The sequence below is a fragment of the Scyliorhinus torazame genome, chromosome 15 (assembly GCF_047496885.1).
Source record: "Scyliorhinus torazame isolate Kashiwa2021f chromosome 15, sScyTor2.1, whole genome shotgun sequence".
NCBI lineage: Eukaryota > Metazoa > Chordata > Chondrichthyes > Carcharhiniformes > Scyliorhinidae > Scyliorhinus > Scyliorhinus torazame.
The window spans coordinates 77,214,778-77,239,714 of record NC_092721.1 but is presented as its reverse complement, the minus strand read 5'-3'; the positions used below and the strand labels follow the sequence as shown (position 1 = coordinate 77,239,714).

Genomic DNA, 24,937 nt, shown 5'->3' with positions numbered 1-24,937 from the left:
CAGGCAGCACATTGCAGAAAATAACAACTCACTTCATAAAACACATTTTTCCTCATCTTCCCTCAGTTCTTTTGGCAATGACTTTCCATCTGTGTCCTTTGTATAACCCAAAACTGCCAGAGCAAAAAAGCTTCTCCTTATTTACTTCTATTAAAATTCCTCTTAATTTTCAGCAGCTCTATTAAATCTTCCAATTATCTTCTGTTTTAAGGAGAAAAATCCCAGCCTCTCTCAAAATACCTCAAAACCAACAAAGTACTTTTCAAATGCCGCAGCCATGACTAGGTAATCTGTTCTTGTGATCTTGACTCAGGGATAATTACCCTGGCTCTTCTACATGGTGGTACCATGGAATATTTTATCTCCATCTGGGAGGGCCTCAGTTTTACCATCTCATCTAAAAAACAGCACCTCTGACAGTTTAGCAATCCCTCAGCACTGCACTGGAGTCTCAGTCTTGAGGTGCCCAAGTCTTCAAGTGGGTGTCAAACCCTGAACCTTGTGACTCAGAGGAGAGAGTACTACAAACTGTACCACAATTCTCGATAGTTTCATTTTACCAATCCAGCAAGGTTATTTTGATTATTGAGGAGTGATACAATTGCTAATATTTCTTATTCTTTAAAGACATATGTGCCCACTTTCAATAGCACACTTTACAAAATACAGCAGAACCTAATTATCATTGAGCCATTCCTATTGTAATCTGATCATTTCTTATTTCTAATCCCGACTCGATTTTAGGTCCCAATTATAAGGCCCCTTTCTAAGGTGTATAACATGAATTTGTCACACTTCATATGCATGCACACCTAAATCTATTCACAGATAGTCCTGGCATAAATTAGCCTGGGGGCTAATTTTACTTCAAATAAAAAATGGAAGAATGCCAGTTTTTAAAAAAAGTAATTCATGACTTTCCCACAAACCTCATTCTCAGAAATCACACATTCCTGGGTAACACCTTTCTGTAGTTGGATAATTAATTACAGGGACTCACATCTTCCGACTGAAAGATATTACCTCGACCTATTATTAATTAATTAATACATTTACCACTGTTATGTCTGTTTGGCAAACCTGCAATCGTGCCTCAACTCGCCTCAATTATGATGTTTACCTTCTTACCTAATAGAACCTAATTTATAGATATAAAGAAAGACTTCCGGTTACGCAGTATCCTTCACAACCATAGGACCTCCTAACCTGCATCAAAGCCAATGACATAATTTGAGGTGCAGTCACTGTTGTAATGCAGGACAACTCGTTAGCCATTTTCTATACAGAAAAACCCTAAAATACAGAATGACAAAACTACCTGATTATTTTGTGATGTTAGTTAAGGGATAAAAAAAGGCAAGGACTCTGGGGAGAACTCCCATGCTCTTCTTCAAAGAGAAGAGATCTTTTATGTCCACCTAAGTGGACAGACATGGCATTCTGTGCTCAATTCTCTTGAGAGGGACATGAATCCCAAATGCTTGAGATCTGTGCAATTCTGCTTCACATTAAAGCCCGATGAGTATCAAATTAACTTAAAAATTGAGGCAGTTCTATTTCATATTTAAGAGGTTTACTTTCCAATGTCCTAATTTTCCCACGCATGAATTAAAAATTGAGATTGCTAATCAGATGACTCAAACTTCACTTGTGAAACATCATCAGGTTCAAAACAGAGATTATTCATTTGAAATTTTACCTATGGTATATTCATTTTTCTCATCGTTTTTATTGCTTTATTCTGCTCCTCCATACAAACTTACTTTTTAAATTCCATCTCCTGTTTTCTGAATGTGTTGAAGATACAGTGATATAGTTTACAAAACGTTACCAGCATCTTGATATATTGATCATTTGTTGGCTGTTCATTTCTGCTTTGAGATAGTGGGTGCTGGTACAGCTGAGTCTAATCCTGCTGTTACTCAAGGTACACCCATAGGCAATTAAGAAAATCATCCTTGGGAAAATTAGGACATTGGAAAGTAAACCTCTTAAATATGAAATAGAACTGCCTTTTTGTCATTGTACTAAATTGGCAGTAGTCAGGCAGTTGGAGTTAGTTAATAATCCCTTAAAGCCTACTTACCCAAATCCTGAAACAAGGATCAACACGGTCTCTAAGCTTACATGCTTCAAATACATGAGGCAAATCCATTGCTGGGGGATGTGGGCAACATGATCTCTCAGTCAAAATAAGTTAAAATTGAACATTTCACTTTGTTTCCAATCACACAGATCCATCAGGGGTTTTCCACAAGCTGTGCAAGTTATTTCTCCTCAAAACTTATTGATTTGTCGAACTGCACAGACTAACCATGTATACACAGAGAACACTGGTAAGACGTGTATGCTTTCTGTATCTGACATGTTTACAGTTGTTTCCTGCTAACAATTCCTGTTGAGACTCTATACGGTTGAGAGAAAAGTCTTCCATCATTGCAAAATAACAGATTTAAAGAAAGGATTAGTCTCTGGTCACTGGAACTATTCCACTTGCTAAATATCACAAAAGCACACATGACCATAGTCCTGGTGAGGCTGTTGGGATTATGACGTGTCTACACCAAGTGCTTTTATTTCCTTTGCCAAATATTGGAGTACAAACATCAGAACCTGGGCATATTGCAGTGAGTGAGACTGTTCCATTCCTCAAAGCCTCTCCAGTATTTTAAAGCAGAAGTCAAGAGTGCAATGGAATACCTATCACTCTTTGGATGAGTGCAGCTGCAAAATCACTCAAGAGACTTGACAAGGCAGTCTACTTGATCTGAAGTCTATGCACCCCTTCCTCCACTAGTGATGGACCGTGGATGTAGTGCATACTATCTAGAGGATATACTGCATCAACTCTCCAAGATTTCCTCACAGCACCTTTCGAACCTGTGATCTCTACTATCCACATGGATAAGGACAGCAGGCACATGGGAACACTACCTCCTGCAGGTTTCCCTCCAAGCCACAAACCATCCTGATTTGGAACTACAAGGCTTGGTGTTGGGTGGAGGTGTTGAGTTTGGGTAGGGTGCTCTTTCCAAGAGCCGGTGCAGACTCAAAGGGCCGAATGGCCTCCTTCTGCACTGTAAATTCAATGATAATCTATGATTAATCTAGGACAAAGGTTCGGCACAACATCGTGGGCCGAAGGGCCTGTTCTGTGCTGTATTTTCTATGTTCTATGTTCTAAGGCTGTTTCTTCATCATTGCTGTGTTGAAATCCTGGAATGTCTTATGTAACAGTATTGTGGTGGTACTTTCACCATATGGACTGCAGGGGTTTGAGAAGGCAGCTCAGCATCATCATCTCAAGGGCAACTAGGGATCGATAATAAATGCTGACTTTGCTAGTATAACCGATATCCCAAAAATGAATCAAAAAAATCTTCCTGCTCATCAATCTAGTTGAATATTATTTATCATTACACCTTTTTAGCTACTAACATAAATCATGAGATATTGTTTCTGGTGTGCTGCTACAAAGTATGAGGAGGTGGGAGAGGTTATGCTGGAGGGAGATAATGATACAAACTTATCCTGAGCAAAATGAGGAAAGGATTTTCTAAGAAGTTTGTCCGGAAACAGTAAGTGGTTGCTTTTAGCAGTATCTGGAAAATAACAATTACTTCCATTTATCTAGTGGTGTGAAACATCCTAAGGCACATTATGGGAGAGTAATGGAGGCAATGGGCTGGATCTTACGCTCTGCTGTCAGTGGGTTTGAAGGTGTAGTGGCACTTAAAATCTAGTAGGTGACCTGCCCACCCCCTTAGCTGCCTCCACCGCAATTTGACCAGTGGTGTCAGGTGGTCTGTCAGCCAGTGAACCAACTGAGGCCCTTAAGTAGGCAATCAATGCCCACGTAAGGGCTTCATCCCACCGCCACCAGGATTTAATTAGTGGTGTGAGAAGCCCATACCAGCACCCAGCCCAACAGATTTCCCTGCGGAGGCTGTGGTGGGTGGTGGTAGTCACTCCTTAAACAGCCTCTAGGTCCATTCAGGCCCTCTGGGTATTACCCCCCAACCATAGGTTGCCCTTCCCCAATAGCCTCTCGAAACGCATCCTCCCATCCCCAGCAAGACGTACAAACCCATCTCAAGTTTCAATCAACATTGTATACCGCCTCAAGCCCAGTGCAGTATCCAGAGAGGCCTTTCTTCCTGGTCGTGCTGTTTGGACTGGATAGCTGACAGTCTCTGATTGGCCAGAAACTCTCTGAGGCAGACTTGTCACTGGGAGATGGAATCCAGCCTCCAGTTTATTAAGCCCAATTAGTTGCTTCCCCCCCGAACCTTTGGGTATGGGAACCATGGTGTCCTATAAAATCCAGCCCAATGTTCCTGAGTATTCCCAAGAGCGGGGATATGTGGATGGATGTTCTCACTCTGCAGCTTAAGAGTATACAAGAGAGAGAGAGAAATAGGAGGATAGGGCGGATGAATGTGTGATTGGAGAGATGGCGCAGGAAGGAGGGCTTTAGACATTAACATAATTTCTGGGAGAAATGGGACCTGCACAGACTGAATGGGTTTCATTAAAACAGAGCATGAACCAATTTTCTTGCTAGTGCTTCTGGGGAGGGTGTAAAACAATTGGGCAGAGGTGTGGAAACCAAGTGAACACGAGAGAGGAATACCATGGTGCAAAAAATATTAGTAAAGACAGATAGTACTAGAGTAGGAAATAAAGTATTCGGTTGATTCAGCTGAAGAGGGAAAGTAATAAATTCTAAATTAGGCTTACAGTGCATGTATGTGAATGCGCAGTGTGTGGTAAATAAGATTGGTGAGTTGTAGAAGCAGATAGCCACATGGACGTTATGATGAAAAGAGAGACCTGTGTTATGGGCCAGGGTTTAGAGAACCCCAAAGTGTATCATGGAGTTCACTTGACACACAACTTTTAATAGATTGTGGTATGGGGAGCACACGGTCCACTCTACAGGTGTGGTAGAGCAGAAATGGAAAAGTATTTTTTAAAACAAACCAATGTTTATTCTATGAACTTAAGTTAAGCGTTTTAAAACATACAGTGAACATCTTAGCAACCATCAATTCAAATACAAACCCCAAAGAATACAACACTAAGTAATCCTTAATAACTTCCCAAACAACATCCAGAAGACAAAAGAAACACCTTTTAACAGAAGCACATTAGGTTTAGATTCACTACTGAGAACATTTATAATTCTGAATTCACCAAATGATCAATAGATAGTCTTTTCATGGCAGGGAGATCAACAGTACACCTGCTCTGTCTGGCTTCAGCTCCAATAATGAAAACGAAACTAAAACACACCCTGCAGCAAACAGCCTAAAACGAAAGTAAAATGCTGACAGACAGCCCAGCTCCTCCCACACTCTGACATCACTGATGAACACCCATTTCTTAAAGGTACATTTCTTAAACGCCCATTTCTTAAAGGTACTCTCACATGACACCTGGTTCAAAAAAGGGCAGGATTGTATATTATGTATTCCAGGATACATAGAATTTTTTTATCACAGAATTTACAGTGCAGACGGAGGTCATTCGGCCCATTGAGTCTGCACGGCTCTTGGAAAGAGCACCCCACCCAAGCCCACACCTCTACTCTATCCCCATAACCCAGTAACCACACCCAGCACTAAGGGAAATCTTGGACATAAGGGCAATTTAGCATGGCCAGTCCACCTAACCTGCACATCTTTGGACTGTGGTAGGAAACCGGAGCACCCGGAGGAAACCCACGCACACACGGGGAGAACGTGCAGACTCCGCACAGACAGTGACCCAAGTCGGGAATCAAACCTGGGACCCTGGAGCCGTGAAGCAATTGTGCTAACCACAATGCTACCGTGCTGCCCAAAGATACAAGATGCTCAGGAAAGGTAGGAAAGGAAGGAAATGAGGAGGCATGATTAAAGCTTCACAGTGCTGGAGAGAGTGGATGTGCCAGAGAGGTTAAGTGCAGAATCTATTTGGTAAGAGACATGGAACAAAAAATGTGCAATTACATTGCTCAGTGTATTCTATAAGGCATCAGCGAGTGGGAAAGAGTAGGGGAACAAATTTGCAAGACAATCACAGAAAAGTGCAAAACCTATACTGGGAAACTTTAATTATCTGAATACAGACTGCGATAGCAATAGTGTGTAGAATCCGACAAAGTGATCACACGGGAACTCGTGGTTGGATGCAAAACTAACACAGGTTTATTTTTCATACAGTAATTCCTCCACTCCCCGAAGGGGACCTGCACCCAGGTCGGGGTTTATATACTGAGAGGCTCTCCTTGTTAAGGGACAAGCCCTGCCCCTTTCATCGGGGAAGTTCGTATTCCGATGGCGCAGGAAGGAGGGCTTTAGACATGAACATAATTTCTGGGTGAAATGGGACCTGCACAGACTGGATGGGGAAACAGACGGTGCCCACTTTTTGACATCCGAGGAGGTCAGAACAAGTGTAAAGGGCAGATAGAGGCGAACCTTCATTGAATGTGTTCAGGATAATATTCTACAGCAGTATATCTTTCATCCAACAAGAAAGGAGGCACTGCTGGACTTGCTTCTTGGGTATGAAGTAAATCGTGGATCAAGCATCAGTAGAGGAACATTCAGGGGATGGTGATCATTGCATCTCATAAGGTTGACTCTGGTAAAGGAGAGGAACAATCCAAAGGAAGAATAACTAACTAGGAGGAAGACAACTTCAAAGGGTTAAGAATGGATCTAGCCCAGATAAATTGGAATCAAAAATTAGCATGCAAAACTGCAACTGAATTATGGTCTGCCTTTAAAGAAGATGTACACTCAAAGGCCATAATTTTCCGGCTGTTCCCGCCAACGGCATCTTCTGGTCCCGTCGACGGTGAACCCCTGCCGCAGGTTTCCGGGTCGTGGGGGGGTGCATTTAACGGGAAGCCTCGTTGACAATGGCATGATGAAAAGATCCTGCTGCCGGCCAATGGTGTGCTACCTCCGCCACCGTAAAACATGTGGCGGGGGGGGTGGGGTGAGAAAAACCTGCCCTAGGTGTATTTCCACAAAGGGACAAGGTAAGGGATACAAATCTGGAGCTCCTTGGGTGATGAAAGAAATAAAGATTAAAATAAACAAGAAAATGTGTGCTCGTGACATGTTTAATGGGCAATACAACTGAGAACTAATAGAAGATTCAGAGGGGAAATAAAAACGCAGATAAGAGAAACAGAAAATATGAGTGAATATGAGAAAAGACTGGCAGCTAACATAAAAGGGAATCGTAGACTTTTATTAACATAGGAATCGTAAAAATTTGGTTGGAGGAGTGGGGCCAATTAGGGACCAAGAAGATGATTTACACATGGAGGCGTGGGGAATGGCTGAGGTTAAATGAATACTTCACGTCTTTCTTTTCCAAGGAAAAAGATGCTGCCCCGGCCATGATGAAAGAGAAGGGGCTAGATTCTCTGTTAGCCGCCGCCGAAATCGGGGCGTGCGATCGGGCGGAGAATAGCTCTCGATGCCGAAATCATGGCAGGCACCGGTTTGAAGCCGTATCACGATGCTCCGCCTCCTCGAAAACGGCGTCAATGCGACGCACGGCGCGTGTAGGTCAAACACCATTTGCATTTCATCAGTGGGCCCACCCGCGATACCCCGCCTCCGATGGGCTGAGTGCCCAATGGCGCAGTCCACGTGTGCTCTCACGAATTGTGAACATGGCATGGTGGCTGTTGAGAGGAAGAAAGGGCGCATGACAGTGTCCAGTACCGCCATACCTCACCGACAGTCGCGCCGCTGGGGGGGGGGGGGGGGGGGCTTCTGCCAGGGCTGGGGGGAGTAATGGGGGGTAGCCAGGAGGTAGGCTGTGGGGTCGGGGTGGACGGGTACGCAGCACCATTACCGCATCCAGCAGGTCAGCCATGTGCTGCGCATTCCGCTGACAGCCCAATATAAACCTGGTGCCCTGGGTCGTATAGGTCACCCCCGGGGCAACCCCCTGTGTGCCCTCTGGCTCCAGCCGACCCATCAGCTGTATGGGCACTCCAGCACAACCTGTCCCATCTTTTTGGCCGCGATCAGTGTGTTTGTGTGGGGGGTGTATAGTTTAAGCGCGGCTGCAGTTTGTCAGCCCTGCGAGTGTCCATCACGGGCACGGCAATTCCGGCACCGTTTTTTGTGGGTTTTGCTGATGTCCATGCGGCGCCGGTGCTAGCCCCTCACCAGTAGCGGAGGTGTGCACCGATTTTTCTGACATGGAACTCCGCGGATTCACCTTTGGCATCAGCACTTAGACTCAGAAACGGAGCATCCAGCCCAAAGTACTTACTCATGAAAACTTTAACATTGATAAGGAGCAGGTATTGGATAGGAGGTCTGTACCAAGGAAACTGAAGGAAACTAGAGTGAAAATTGCAGAGGTCACAATTTTCCAACTAGCAAATGTTACACCTATATTCAACAAAGGGTGTAAAGATAAGCCAAACAACTACAAGCTGGTCAGTTTAACCTTAATGGTCAGGAAACTTTTGTTTATTAATTAAAAAAAAATAATTATTTTATAAATTTAGAGTACCCAATTCATTTTTTCCAATTAGGGGGCAATTTAGCGTGGCCAATCCACCTAACGTGCACATCTTTGTGTTGTGGGGGCGAATGCCACGCAAACACAGGGGAGAATGTGCAAACTCCACACAGTGACCCAGAGCCAGGATCGAACATGGGACCTCGGCGCTGTGAGGCAGCAGTACAGATTAATTAAGGATGCATGGATGTGTGAAGGGAAATTTTACTAACGTGCTTGAATCTTTCAATGAGATAACAGAGAGGGTTGAAGAGGGTAATGCTGTTGATGTGGTGTAGATGGACTTTCAAAAGGTATTTGATAAGGTACCACACAGCAGAACTGTGAGCAAAATCAAAGTTCTTGGAATAAAAGGGGCAGTAGCAACATAGAAATTAAATTGACTGAGTGACAGGAAACAAAGTAATAATGAATGGCTATTTTTTAGATAGGAGGAATGTTTCTTCTGAAGTTAGAATCATAGAATCCCTACAGTGCAACAGGAGGCCATTCGGCCCATCATGTCACTACCGACCCTCTGAAAGAGCACCCTATCTCGGCCCACACCCCCGCCCTATCCCCATAACCCCAGCTATCCTTTTGGACACTGATGGGAAATTTAACATGGTCAATCCACCTATCTGGCATAACTCTGGACTGTGGGAGGAAACCAGAGCACCCGGAGGAAACCCACACAGACAAAGAACAAAGAAATGTACAGCACAGGAACAGGCCCTTCGGCCCTCCAAGCCCGTGCCGACCATGCTGCCCGACTAAACTACAATCTTCTACACTTCCTGGGTCCGTATCCTTCTATTCCCATCCTATTCATATATTTGTCAAGATGTCCCTTAAATGTCCCTATCGTCCCTGCTTCCACTACCTCCTCCGGTAGCGAGTTCCAGGCACCCACTACCCTCTGCGTAAAAAACTTGCCTCGTACATCTACTCTAAACCTTGCCCCTCTCACCTTAAACCTATGCCCCCTAGTAATTGACCCCTCTACCCTGGGGAAAAGCCTCTGACTATCCACTCTGTCTATGCCCCTCATAATTTTGTATACCTCTATCAGGTCTCCCCTCAACCTCCTTCGTTCCAGTGAGAACAAACCGAGTTTATTCAATCGCTCCTCATAGCTAATGCCCTCCATGCCAGGCAACATTCTGGTAAATCTCTTCTGCACCCTCTCTAAAGCCTCCACATCCTTCTGGTAGTGTGGCGACCAGAATTGAACACTATACTCCAAATGTGGCCTAACTAAGGTTCTATACAGCTGCAACATGACTTGCCAATTCTTATACTCAATGCCCCGGCCAATGAAGGCAAGCATGCCGTATGCCTTCTTGACTACCTTCCCCACCTGTGTTGCCCCTTTCAATGACCTGTGGACCTGTACTCCTAGATCTCTTTGACTTTCAATACTCTTGAGGGTTCTACCATTCACTGTATATTCCCTACCTGCATTAGACCTTCCAAAATGCATTACCTCACATTTGTCCGGATTAAACTCCATCTGCCATCTCTCCGCCCAAGTCTCCAGACAATCTAAATCCTGCTGTATCCTCCGACAGTCCTCATCGCTATCCGCAATTCCACCAACCTTTGTGTCGTCTGCAAACTTACTAATCAGACCAGTTACATTTTCCTCCAAATCATTTATATATACTACAAAGAGCAAAGGTCCCAGCTCTGATCCCTGTGGAACACCACTGGTCACAGCCCTCCAATTAGAAAAGCACCCTCCATTGCTACTCTCTGCCTTCTATGGCCTAGCCAGTTCTGTATCCACCTTGCCAGCTCACCCCTGATCCCGTGTGACTTCACCTTTTGTACTAGTCTACCATGAGGGACCTTGTCAAAGGCCTTACTGAAGTCCATATAGACAACATCTACTGCCCTACCTGCATCAATCATCTTAGTGACCTCCTCGAAAAACTCTATCAAGTTAGTGAGACACGACCTCCCCTTCACAAAACCGTGCTGCCTCTCACTAATACGTCCATTTGCTTCCAAATGGGAGTAGATCCTGTCTCGAAGAATTCTCTCCAGTAATTTCCCTACCACTGAAGTAAGGCTCACCGGCCTGTAGTTCCCGGGATTATCCTTGCTACCCTTCTTAAACAGAGGAACAACATTGGCTATTCTCCAGTCCTCCGGGACATCCCCTGAAGACAGCGAGGATCCAAAGATTTCTGTCAAGGCCTCAGCAATTTCCTCTCCAGCCTCCTTCAGTATTCTGGGGTAGATCCCATCAGGCCCTGGGGACTTATCTACCTTAATATTTTTTAAGACACCCAACACCTCGTCTTTTTGGATCACAATGTGACCCAGGCTATCTACACCCCCTTCTCCAGACTCAACATCTACCAATTCCTTCTCTTTGGTGAATACTGATGCAAAGTATTCATTTAGTACCTCGCCCATTTCCTCTGGCTCCACACATAGATTCCCTTGCCTATCCTTCAGTGGGCCAACCCTTTCCCTGGCTACCCTCTTGCTTTTTATGTACGTGTAAAAAGCCTTGGGATTTTCCTTAACCCTATTTGCCAATGACTTTTCGTGACCCCTTCTAGCCCTCCTGACTCCTTGCTTAAGTTCCTTCCTACTTTCCTTATATTCCACGCAGGCTTCGTCTGTTCCCAGCCTTTTAGCCCTGACAAATGCCTCCTTTTTCTTTTTGACGAGGCCTACAATATCACTCGTCATCCAAGGTTCCCGAAAATTGCCGTATTTATCTTTCTTCCTCACAGGAACATGCCGGTCCTGTATTCCTTTCAACTGCCACTTGAAAGCCTCCCACATGTCAGATGTTGATTTGCCCTCAAACATCCGCCCCCAATCTATGTTCTTCAGTTCCCGCCTAATATTGTTATAATTAGCCTTCCCCCAATTTAGCACATTCATCCTCGGACCACTCTTATCCTTGTCCACCAGTACTTTAAAACTTACTGAATTGTGGTCACTGTTGCCGAAATGCTCCCCTACTGAAACATCTACCACTTGGCCGGGCTCATTCCCCAATACCAGGTCCAGTACCGCCCCTTCCCTAGTTGGACTGTCTACATATTGTTTTAAGAAGCCCTCCTGGATGCTCCTTACAAACTCCGCCCCGTCTAAGCCCCTGGCACTAAGTGAGTCCCAGTCAATATTGGGGAAGTTGAAGTCTCCCATCACCACAACCCTGTTGTTTTTACTCTTTTCCAAAATCTGTCTACCTATCTGCTCCTCTATCTCCCGCTGGCTGTTGGGAGGCCTGTAGTATACCCCCAACATTGTGACTGCACCCTTCTTATTCCTGATCTCTACCCATATAGCCTCACTGCCCTCTGAGGTGTCCTCTCGCAGTACAGCTGTGATATTCTCCCGAACAAGTAGCGCAACTCCGTCTCCCCTTTTACATCCCCCTCTATCCCGCCTGAAACATCTAAATCCTGGAACGTTTAGCTGCCAATCCTGCCCTTCCCTCAACCAGGTCTCTGTAATGGCAACAACATCATAGTTCCAAGTACTAATCCAAGCTCTAAGTTCATCTTCCTTACCCGTAATGCTCCTTGCATTAAAACATATGCACTTCAGGCCACCAGACCCGCTGTGTTCAGCAACTTCTCCCCGTCTGCTCTGCCTCAGAGCCACACTGTCCCTATTCCCTAGTTCTCCCTCAATGCTCTCACCTTCTGACCTATTGCTCCCGTGCCCACCCCCCTGCCATACTAGTTTAAACCCTCCCGTGTGACACTAGCAAACCTCGCGGCCAGGATATTTATGCCTCTCCGGTTTAGATGCAACCTGTCCTTCTTATACAGGTCACACCAGACATGGGGAGAACATGCAAACTCCACACAGTCACCCAAGGCTGGCACTGAACCCAGGTCCCTGGCATTGTGTAGCAGCAGAGCTAATCACTGTGCCACCATGCCGCCCATGAGCTCCCCAGGGATTGGTGTTAGGGTCCCTGTTCTTCCTGATAAATGTTAATGACCTAGACTTTAGTGCCTAGCACACAATTTGAAAATGTGCAAATAATATGAAACTTAGAAATATTATAACCTTTATTAGTGTCACAAGAAGGCAATGAAGTTACTGTGAAAATGCCCTAGTCGTCACACTACGGCGCCTGTTCGGGTACACTGAGGGAGAATTCAGAATGTCCAATTTACCTAAAAAGCATGTCTTTTGGGACTTATGAACCATGACGAGGATAGTGCAGAACCTCAAAAAGACATAGACAGGTTGGCAGAATGGGCACACACACGTGGCAGGTGAAATTTGATGCAGAGAAATATGAAGTGATTTGTTTTGGTATGATGCACGCACAGAGGCAGCATGAAATAAAGGCAGCTATTCTAAAGGGGGTAGGAGCAGAAGGACAGGGGTGCATATTTGCATAAATTATTGTAAATGTGAGGACAGGTTGAGGGAGCAGTAATAAAACAAACAGCATTCTGGAATTTATCATTAGGGGCATGGAGTACAAAAGCAAGGAAGCTATGTTAAACCTATAAAGCACTGGCCCAACCTCATTTTCTGAAAAGGAAAAAACTGCAGGGCTGTGGGAAAAAGCAGAGGGTTGATATTATGTGAATTGGTGCTTCAGAGGGCCAGCAGAGATATGATAGGCTGAATGGCCACCTTCTTTGCTGCAGCCACTCTATATATTTAGGTTATGGGGCTGGGGGGGGGGCATTGAAAGGAGTAAGTCTTTGGAATAATGACTAAATAAGATGTTTCTAAGTATATTATTTTTCTAAGTACATTATTTGCATTGGCATCTTCAAAACTTCAAATGCATACTTTTGTGCACCTGAAGCTCATGTTGGGAATTTGGTACATTCTCCCATATTTCTCTAACAATTGAATTGAATGGATAGAAAACCATATCGGTGGTACTTCTGAACTTCTTCTATGCCCTCCGCCTAATACAAAGCTGATCACCACAAACATTGAACAGTCGTTTACCCTGCGTCACCAACGGCTTTCAAAAAATGTCCATTTCGTTTCTATCTTTTATATAAGTAAGATTCTTTAAAATCACAATTAATGCCTTTCCGTCTTTGTGCTGCCAGTACGTTTCCACAAGTAATGATTTTTGAAAGCACCATTAACTCAAACCTTCGACTTTCTTGAACAGCATCGATTTCCCATGGAAACTCTTTTTGCAGATGCTTTCACTTGTATTGCGGCCTCACGTGAGTCCAGCTAATTCGACACAGACTAGGGATTAAAACTCATATCCTAGTAATCCATAGTTCAATAGCACACCATGAAATTAAACTTGTGACAATCCCAGTGTAAATTGCTTTAGTCTGTCGATCATTGCACTTTGTTACAACTGATTTGGTTTTAAAGATTGGAATGTGCACACATTAGTAACAATATGTTCATATCAAACAGATAAAACAAGTACAGTAAGAAGTCTTACAACATCAGGTGATGAAGGAGCTGCGTTCCGAAAGCTAGTGATTCGAAACAATCCGATTGGATTTTAACCTGGTGTTGTAAGACTTCTTACTGTGCCACCCCAGTCCAACAGCGGCATCTCCACATCATTAAATAAGTACATTAATGGTTCTAGCAATGTAAATAATGAATAGGATTATAGGCAGGAGTAATTACCTTTAATTTATAGCTTTCATCATGGAATTGCACAGTTAATTTTGTTTTCCTTCTGCTGAACTATCAACTCAGGAAACGCACACTCTTTAAACAAAAGGTGCCTGAATTTATGTGGTACTGTTCACTCATTTAACTATACAAAACACTTCACAGAAAATGAAATATTGAATACTGACATGGTTCAACAAATGCTCCAACGAAGCAACAATTTATATTTCTGTAGCGCCTTTTACATACTGAAACATTCCGAGGTGGTTCGCAGAGGCACAGTTGTTGATGAATGAGCAATTAATGAGGAATAACTATTGGCCAGGAGAATTCCCCGACTCTTCTTTGAATAGCTGAAGTGTTGTTAATGGTTACATTATAACCTTTAACCGTGCCCTAGTATTATAGAACCTGGTTTAGCATTGTCAATACCGACTGCGTGTCTGCACAACACATACTGTCTATCACCCTATGTGTTGTGATCTTCACTTGTTCTACTGTCTGCAGCGACTTCCATGATTTTCACAGCTTTTTCCCTAACGCTTCCTGCTAAATTCTCACTTTCTGGCTGTTCTTGCTGGGTTGTCTCATCTCACCTGCACTAGAAAACCTTTAGGCGATGCAATTCTCTGTATTATCACCTTTAAAAACAACGACAAAATTATTTGTAGTTCCCATAAAACTAGAATTTCAATGAGATGCTGAATTTCATCCTCATTCACGTAGTTCCTAAAATTACACCTCCACCTTCACATCTGCTAAACTGTTCCTGTTCTGGCAATCTGAAAGAACACACAGCACTTCTTCCTCATTAGTCACACACTAAAAATGAAACTTGATGGGCCGGATTCTCCGTTTTAGAGACTGAGCGCTGACGCTGGGACTGAATTGCGTGAGTTCTTTAGCCCCAAAAGCGGCGCTGGTCCTGGTGTGATTCGGGACATCTCAATGGGCTGGCACAGGCGCCACGTGGAACTAGTGCAATTCCAAAAAATGCTGGCATGTGATTCACTGGGGTCGGGATTGGCACACAAGATCCTGACAGGCTGCAGCCGCATATAAGCACTCCACTCACAACACACTCACGTTCCAGCCAAAAAGATGCCACCCCGAAAACCGACACCAAGGTTCGCTGAGCTGGAGATGCTAAGGATGCCGTGGAGGAGAAGGGGGGGGACCCTGTCCCCCCGGGGTGGTAAGGAGGCTGCCACCCGCAGATGTCAACCGGGCCAGGGCATAGGTGGGTTCCACCGTCAGGGCAGGCCAGCAGTGCAGAAAGAAGCCGCATGACCTCCTCAGGACAGCCAGGGTGAGTCACCACCATTGTGCCACGGGCATCAACTCTTCCCCCCCCCCCATCCCGCCACCTCCTCTTGAGGTCCCTGCCAGCTAGACCGGTAGCCAGCGATGGGCGAGGGTGAGCAACCCCCCAGGCCAGTCACCTCCACTATCGTCATCCTGGCACCAACTCCATCCCACACACCCGTAGCGCCCCCCTACTCCCATAGGCGATCGAACCCCATCCGCTGGCAGTCCACGCTCACCCCACCCTGCACCACATGCCAAAACCCATGCCGCCCGCCATGGCCGGGATCCTTGCACACACAAGCCATTAGCTGTGGACTCACTGTGCTTCCCGCGTCCGAGTGTTTCACACAGTGCATTATTTGTCTCCCTAGGAGAAACAGCCCACAATCGCTGGGAGAGATAAAAGGCCCACCGAACCTGCGGCACCTCATCGTCGCAGCGCAGAGGACGTTGGACGTGGTTGATGGGGTCGGAGAGTGGGCAGTCGCCAAGGCAGAGGTCGGCATCAGAGAACCAAGTGAGCCCGCAGTGAATAGCGATGACCCTCTTGCACATGTGGTTGGGGGAAATATGTTTGAGCTGCCGCCAGGTAGGCCCCCCAGTTGGCGAACCTGAAGGTGATTGTATTGTCCCATGCACGCTTCCCTGGCTCACATGTGCATGAGGTGCATCTTGTGCATCGTCTGCATGTTCATGGAATGGTACCCCTTGCAGTTTGTGAACGGCACCTCCTCATGTGACGGTGTCCATAGGGGAAAATTCGTCCCGATCATCCCCTGGACCTGAGGCATCCTGGCGATGGCAGCAAACCCCGATGCTCGAGCAATCTGGTGGGCTCGGTCCATATTCAGGTTGATGTATTGCGCCACCTGGGCATACAGGGCCTCACTGATGGAGCAGATGCACCTGTGCACTGACAGGTACCCACGTGGTGCCTTGAAGGACCCCAATGCAAACAGGTTCAGGGCGACCGTCACTTTGATGGCCCGGGTGTCCTCCTCTATATATACCCTTGCGGTTCAAGGTACACCATGATGTGGCCGTACTGTCTCCCTAGTCAAGCGGAGTCTTTGATGACATGCAGGTCCTTGAATGTCGGGCGCTGCCGGTACACACGGGACCTAATACTGTGCCGCTTTCCCACCTCCTCCTCGATCTGTTGGGCAGCCGGCTCTCCATCCTCACCGACTGGTTCCTGTTTCTCTAGGGCAGACTCTGCTGCTGCAGGGCTCTCCCTCAGCAGCTCCTGCTTGTACAGTTGCAGTGCGTCTACCATGACTGTGACGGCTAGGCAGATGCCAACCACTCCTGGTTAGATACCAAAATCCATTCTCTGCAGTGGGTAAAGGGCAGAAATGTTATCATGGCGGTTACCCGCATGCCCAATCAGGTCCTGTGGGCTACGTGGTGGCTCTGGCCCGTATTGCAGGACAAGCATGTCCCTACCCTCCCATTCATACCCCGACCCCCGGCCGTTCTCCGCCGCTTTGCCCTACGCAAAGCACCCCTGGCCGCATCGGTGTCTGGCACCGGGGGAGGGGCCCTCTGATTCCGGAACCTGTCTCTGCCAACGGCGGTGCCAGTGGCTGACACAACCCATGCCAGCAGCAGGCTCTACGGCCCCTGTCCTGTGCCATCCTGTGAAGTCTACTCTGGGTGTCCTCCTTGGGTGGTGATTATCACCAGCAGGGTGGTGCCTAATTGTTGGTGGGTGGGGGGGGGTTCATGTCTGGACACCCCGGGGGAGGCACCCGGACCCTACAGCTCATCCTCTGGTCACCCCCCCGCTACACTCCCCGCCCCAGGCATACCCCCCCCCCCCCCCACCCCCCACCCCCCCAGTGAGCGGCAGGACCATCAGCCCATGCTTCTCTCACCCTCAGCAACCACGGCTCCAGTTTCCCGATTTTAACCACGCCATCGCTTCTTCCTCAAGGCGGAGCTTGCAGGAGGTCCGGAGAATACCGGGGCGGGCCCGTTAATGATATGCCAATGGTCATCACTGTACAATCTGCATGCCCACGCCGACGTGCGGCGTAGAATGCATTCACACCGCTATTGAGGCACTGGAACATGGCATTCTGTGGGTGCCCAGCTCTGGCCTCGATTTTCAGCTCACGCACAATTCTCCGCCCAATCGCGCTTCCGCATCGCTGGACGAAGAATCCCACCGTGCATATATTATGCGAACATTCAAGAAAGGTCAAGAAAAGACCAATGGGCTATCCAGTTTCTCTTACCGTGACATGGCACAGACTACACACACCATCAATCCACCATCCTGTCATGCAGTTAATTATTTGACTGGCACCAAAGTATGTCAAATCACTGAGGCATGTAAATTATATGCTGTGGCATATTTGAGAAAATCTGTAAAAATAGGCATGTTTTAACACATTTATATGCTGCCTGCCTTAAAGGCGGTCTGCACACTGCAAAATGCAAATACAACAGCAGCAATAACAATTTTAATATTTTTATCGCACATTTAACGTTGTAAAATGTCCCAACTTGCTTCACAGGAATATGATCAAACACACAGAGCAACAGAATAAGAGATTTAGGTGAGATGAGCAAAAGCTTGGCCTTAGAAATAGGCTTTAAGGAGGGTTTATCTTGAAGCAGGAAAGTGCAGTAGAGAGACAGAAAGATACAGGGAGGCTATTGAGGTCTAAGCAACTGAAGGCAATGGGGAAGCAATTTTCATCTTGATTGCTCAAGGGACCAGAATTAGAGGAGCACAGATACCTTGAAGGATAAGACCATAAGACTATAAGACATAGGAGCAGAATTAGGCCACTCGGCCCATCGAGTCTGCTCCACCATTCAATCATGGCTGATATTTTTCTCAACCCCATTCTCCTGCCTTCTCCCCATAACCCCTGATCCCCTTATTGATCAAAATCCTATCTATTTCTACTTAAAGACACTCAGTGATTTGGCCCCCACAGCATTCTGCGGCATAGAGTTCCACAGATTCACCACCCTCTGGCTGAAAAATTCCTCCTCATCTCTGTTTTAAAGGATCGGCCCTTTAGTCTGAGATTGTGTCCTCTGCTTCTAGTTTTCCTACAAGTGGAATCATCCTCTCCACATCAACTCTATCCAGGCCACACAGCATCCTGTAAGTTTCAATAAGGTCCCCCCCTCACCCTTCTAAACTCCGAGTACAGACCCAGAGTCCGCAACCGTTCCTCATACGACAAGCTCTTCATTCCAGGGATCATTCTTGTGAACCTCCTCTGGACCCTTTACACGGCCAGCACATCCTTCCTTAGATACAGGTCCCAAAACTGCTCACAATACTCCAAATGGGGTCTGACCAGAGCCTTATATAGCCTCATAAGTACACCCCTGGTCTTGTATTCTAGCCCTCTTGACATGAATGCTAACATTGCATTTGCCTTCCTAACTGCCGACTGAACCTGCACGTTAACCTTAAGAGAATCGTGAACACGGGCGGCAAGTGGCACAGTGGGTAGCATTGCTGCCTACGCCGCTGAGGACCCGGGTTCGAATCCCGGCCCTGGGTCACTGTCCGTGTGGAGTTTGCATATTCTCTCCGTATCTACGTGGGTTTCACCCCCACAACCCAAAGATGTGCAGGGTAGGTGGATTGGCCACGCTAAGTTGCCCCTTAATTGGGATAAAAAATAATTGGATACTCTAAATTTATTTTAAAAAAGAGAATCGTGAACAAAAACTCCCAAATCCCTTTGTGCTTCTGAATTCCTAGGCGTATTCTCATTTAGAAAATAGTCTATGTCTCAATTTCTCCTTCCAAAGTGCATAACCTCACAATTTTCCACATTGTATTCATTGGGCTGGAGGAGATTAGAGAGATAAGGAGGGGTGAGACCATGGAGGGATTTGAAAATAAGGACAAGAATGTGAAAATCATGAGTCAATGTAGGTCGGTGAGCACAGGGGTGTTAAAGCAATGGGACTTGGTGCGGGTTGAGGTACATGCAGCAGAGTTTTAGATCAGTTTCAGGCCTATTCAAAGTATTTTGGGAGTGTAGTCACTATTTTAATGTAAAGAACGGAGCAGGCAATTGTGCAGACCAAGGTTTCACATTCAGCAGAGCAATAATGTAACCCAGCTCAAAGTCATTACTCTCAGAAGAGAGATTTAACGTTAGAGAGTAGAAAATCAACAATGCCGCTCCTTTAAGCTCCTACACTGCCTTCACAAGAATATTTGAATCTATAAAAACTGCTGTATCCCAGCTGTCACTCATCTCCATGCAATGCAATGGGGCATTGAGATACTCCAGATGTCAGAGGAGGAGGGACTGGTTGCTGTATTTTGTTCTCGATTCACACATGAATCTACACCTGCTGAATTAAGTCTGAATCAGCTGGCAATTCAATAAATTTGGGGCTAAACAGGTGTGAAACACCTGGCAGTCTGAACAGCTTGCAGACAAAGTCGATGTCAATTAACATCAGGTGGAATCGATTTCAACTGTTTGATTCTCTTAATCATTTACTAATGATATTGAGAAGCGGCTGGAAAAGCAGAGAGCTGTGCACACATATGCCATATCTGAATTTCTTCTCTTTTCTGCCCCTGTATATTCCTGTCTCGAGTGTCAGCATTGCAAGAGTATTTGCTGATGCAGGCTGAGAAGGACTACGTGCAACACGAAGACACAAGGGCCAGTTTCATGGACATGCTTTGCCAGCACATAGATGCACTGCCCAGGTTTTCATGATTTTTCTTCTTGTTAATTGAAGGAAAATCGATTGCGCTCATAATTTCTAGGAAAGGTCATTCGGATCAGGCATTAAACTGAAGCCCACGTCTATTCCTCAGGCGGACAGAATGGATCTCAGGGCATTACTTGAAAAAACTGCAAGGGAGTTAGTCAGTGTCCGAGCCAATACTTATCCCTCAATCAACATCACCAAAAGATTATTGTTTCATTATAATATTGTTGTTTGTGGGACCTTGTGTGCAATTTGGCTGCTATTTCAAAAGTACTTCATTGCTTTTAAATTATTTTTGTGATGTCCTGGAATTCATACAAATCTTTATTTGTTTCACTCAAAAAGACCCACATTTTATGTGGCTTTCTATTTCACAACAGCAGCACTACATGTCTATAAAGCACCACGGGGCTTTTACTACTTTAAAGGTGGTGTACAAATGCAGGCTGTTGCTGTTGCGATGCTGCCAAAATCATTTATTCATTGTTTTTGCATTCAGACAATACAGCAGCTTTCTACTGCAAATGGTTGCCTTACAGCAAAGATGTCAGCTTTCGCTCATATAGCACAAAGATAGTACGCTCTTCCCTCTGATTTCAATGGTTGGTGGGTTTAACCCTGCTTCATAAAACCTACTATAAACGAGACTGTCACTTCAGTGCTGTGCTAAGGGATTATCTGGCTATTTCACTCAACGCTGCCTGTGGATCCTTGCTGTGTGCAAACTGCCATCCATGTTTTCTTATGTCACAACAGTAATTACACTTACTTTAAAAAACAGTACTTCGGCTGCGGAGCATTTTGGGACATCCTCAGGGTTGTAAAAGACGCAACATCATTTTGTTTTTTTAAATTGATAGAAAGTTGTTTACGGTTTTGCCAAACAAGAAACTTCCTTCATCCCGTGGATACGAATCATAGCTCTGAACCAGTGTGGACACTCTCTTGATCTCTGTCATCTCTCGGCAATGGAACATGCAATATAATAGTTATTTCTAGTTGTACTCTTGCTGAAATGCGAGCAACCATGCACTGAGAGATAAAAGAGACATCAAGAGCTTTCGTAACAAGGCTGCTGTATTTCCAGCACTGGTGCATCCACATTATAATGATTGGCCACTGTTTTATGTCTCAGGTATTATATCTGGTTCACACACTTGAGTTAGGGATTTTAACATAATTTTGAAGTTCAGAAGTGCTTTCCAGAAATAGCAACTTAACTCAACAATCCATCCAATTATGCAAACAAAAATTAACGCTTGTGCATTCGCTTAAACTGTATACAAAATTATGAGGGGCATAGACAGAGTGGATAGTCAGAGGCTTTTCCCCAGGGTAGAGGGGTCAATTACTAGGGGGCATAGGTTTAAGGTGAGAGGGGCAAAGTTTAGAGTAGATGTACGAGGCAAGTTTTTTACGCAGAGGGTAGTGGGTGCCTGGAACTCACTACCGGAGGAGGTAGTGGAGGCAGGGACGATAGGGACATTTAAGGGGCATCTTGACAAATATATGAATAGGATGGGAATAGAAGGATACGGACCCAGGAAGTGTAGAAGATTGTAGTTTAGTCGGGCAGTATGGTCGGCACGGGCTTGGAGGGCCGAAGGGCCTGTTCCTGTGCTGTACATTTCTTTGTTCTTTGTTCTTTGTTCTTTTAAGTCTTGCGGGTGCCTTTGTCTGCTGGGTGGGGGAGGGGGTGTGGATCATGGAAAAGTTCACAATGTGCCACATTGATGCAGGTCTCCTCCAATTTAGAATCATAGAACACCTACAGAGCAGAAGGCCATTTGCCCATTGAATTTGCCCCGACCCTCAGAAAGAGCACTCTACCCAGTCCCATTCTCCCGCCCCAACCCCGTAACCCCACCTAACCTTTGGACACTAAGGGGTAATTTAGCAGAGCCAATCCACCTATCCTGCCACATCTTTGGATTTGGAAGGAAACTGAAGCACCCAGAGAAAAACTCACGCAGACACGGGTAATCATAAAGAGACTTTCCGCTGACATAAAATGTGTGATTTGTGCCTCTCGTGAGATTTTTTGCTGCTGCCACCAAACCCGCCCAAGAATGGGAGTGGAAAGTCCCGGCTCAGTTTTAGTTGCCTGTCCCAATATCTCTTTCTTTGGCTTGGTGTAATTTTTAAAATATCAAATTTTGCTCTAATGCAGCACCTTGGGTCATTTTTTAATGTTGTATGTCCTATATAAGTGCAATTAGTTCTTGTTGTTGGGGTTTCCATTGAATAGAATGTGAAATGTGCCAACAGTGAGTTGGGTACCTTAGGGGCTGAATTCCGCGTTTGGCGCGGGGAGGGGAATCAACGTTCCCGACGGAATCGGGCATGGCGCCACTCCGGCGATTCTTCGGGCCCCGGATATCCCCGCGTCCGCGAATTCCATCGCACGGCTGGGGGAGCCATTGCCAAAGGCCCGCCCAGCAAACCTCCGCTCCCGACCGGCCGATCCCCGACGGCGTGGAACTAACATGGTCTGGCAGGTCGGGACTCTCACGCGGCGCTGCAGACTGGCCCTGGTGGGGGGCGGGCGGATCAGGTACCGGTCTCATGGGCATCCGGGGCAGAGATTGGGCCGGTCCGATGCAGGGGTGTGCGGTAGATCTGGAGGACCTCGTTTTTTCGTGTGGGTCCGCGGTCCGAGTCCGCCATGGAGCTCGGCGCGGCTGCTGGAGGCTGCCGCCGTGTGCATGTGCAGCCCCGGAACCGGAAGTGCGGGGGCCCGTATACGCAGCCAAAGCTGAGTGAATTAATCTGGGACCCTGCTAGCCCCCTGTAGGTAAGTGAATCAAATTTTATTTTTTGCAGGAAACTGGGGAGTGCAACGGCAGCATTTTTACACCAGCGTGGGGACATAGCGCCATTTTGAGAGAATCCAGCCTGAGGTCTTGATGCTTAATTCTGCAGTTCTTGCCTCCATCGAACAAGATTTTCCAGAATAAGAATAGCCTTGCTGCATTTACTCTATAGAGCTGCTAATATTTAGAATATCCTCCCACGCAAAGTCACAGGAGCAAAAGCACTGAGTCAATCCAAAATACAATTAAATGCCATACTGTGGGATCAAATTTACTTCAAGACTTTAGTGGGTCTAATGGTCTTTTTCATCCTTGAGTTTTTATCATGTATCAATGCTTTGACCATTTTATTTCACCCTAATTTTTGGCAAAATAAATACTTTTGTTGAATTTATTTTTAACGCTGAATTTTTATAAATAATTCTCACTTAAAAAAGAGCACCCTTACAAGGGTGGTAATATGCTACACAGAACGTGCTCTCCCCAGCGATTAACAACATGTTATTCATTAGCTTGTCTGGGTATTTCATAATACATCTTTCACTTACTATGTTGATGAAATTTCTGATGCCTGTCTGTCAAATTGGGATTGAAAAGAGACACGGGTATCAAAAGTCCATCTACAACAGAAGCTGCAGCTGAGACAGAAAGGCAAGAGAGAGGCAGTCTTAGAAAAATAGACTGTAGAGGAGTTATTCTGTTTTAAGCCAAGCAAGACGACCTACCAAAGTGGATCAGCATAACACGCACATTATTTTCATGTTCTTACAGGGAGGCAAGACATACCGAAATGAGCTGAAAGAACCTAATCTATTACACTGTATGTTTACCTTGCTGTCGAATAAAGTAGTTAAACAACCTGAACAAGGTATGGCCCCATCTAGTGTCAACTCGCTCCTCCTTCAGAAAGACTGAACATATAGAAATAAACAGTATGAATCAACTTCCATAAAATAAATACAATTATAGAAACGGGAGTAGGCGATTCAGTCCCTTGAACCTGTTTCAATATTTAATAGACTATCACTGTACCTTGACTTGTTTTACTCACCTTTTCTCTTATCCCTTGACATCATTACGTAAAAAAATCTATCAGTCTGAAGCTTGAAAATTTCAATCGACCCAGCATCACTGCCTACTCAGGGCAGAGTTTCAGATTTCCATTGCCCTCCGTTTGAGAAAGTGCTTCCTGGTTTCACTTCTGAATGTCCTGTTTCTAATTCTCAGACTGCTCAGCCCACATAAGGGAGCAACGTGAGGAAATACCTCCAGCAAACCAGAACTCTTTCTTTTTAAGCAGTGGTCATCCTCATGTGAAAATGAAAAATTTGATCAACTTCATGAAGTATACTTCATGCATAGGTTCGAATAAGGTGCAGGAGTAGGCCATTCAGCCCCTCGAGCCTGTTCTGTCATTTGATGACCTGATTATGGCCTCAACCCTACTTTCCTCTCTACCTCCTATACCTTTTGACTTCCTTGTTAATCAAGAATCCATCTAATTCAGCCTTAAAAAAACTCCATGATTCTACCTCCATTGCTTTCTGGGGAAGCAAATTCCACAAAGACTCTGAGAGAAAACATTTCTCCTCACTTCTGTTTTAAATGGGAGACCCCTCATTTGTAAACTGTGTCCCCAGTCGACAGTAATTGCTTCATTTAATATATAATCCAAAACTGGGAAGCCGATAGTGAGCATTGGTCATTACTACTGGCGTGAAACAGGTTTGCTAATATGATTGTTTACTTTTCAGATCACGAAAGTGCATAATGTATATCATCCTGTCATTTGCTGTCAGAGTAATGTAGAACAGGAGGAAAAGGAATTGAGATCAAATACACTAAAACTATCGGAAGACATGGTTAATGATCTGAAACAGAAGACGGGTCCATGAGAAAACCAGAAATATCAGGAGAAAACTGCTGGACCTTGACATGAGAAAAAGTAGAGGCCTAAAAGAGATTTAGGAGCCCAGGTA

General features: G+C 45.5%; 1 protein-coding gene across 5 annotated transcripts in view; it reads right to left on the bottom strand.

Moving 5' to 3' along the window:
• pcdh17 (protocadherin 17) overlaps positions 1–24,937 on the bottom strand; it is a 202,537-nt gene that overhangs the window by 55,956 nt on the left and 121,644 nt on the right. For 2 of the 5 annotated variants that reach the window (XM_072476312.1, XM_072476310.1), the window contains exon 4: positions 23,507–23,596. The exons of the other annotated variants lie outside the window; for them this stretch is intronic. In XM_072476312.1, the coding sequence (XP_072332413.1) occupies positions 23,507–23,596 (90 nt within the window). The remainder of the gene's footprint in view (positions 1–23,506; positions 23,597–24,937) is intronic. 5 annotated transcript variants of the gene reach the window in all.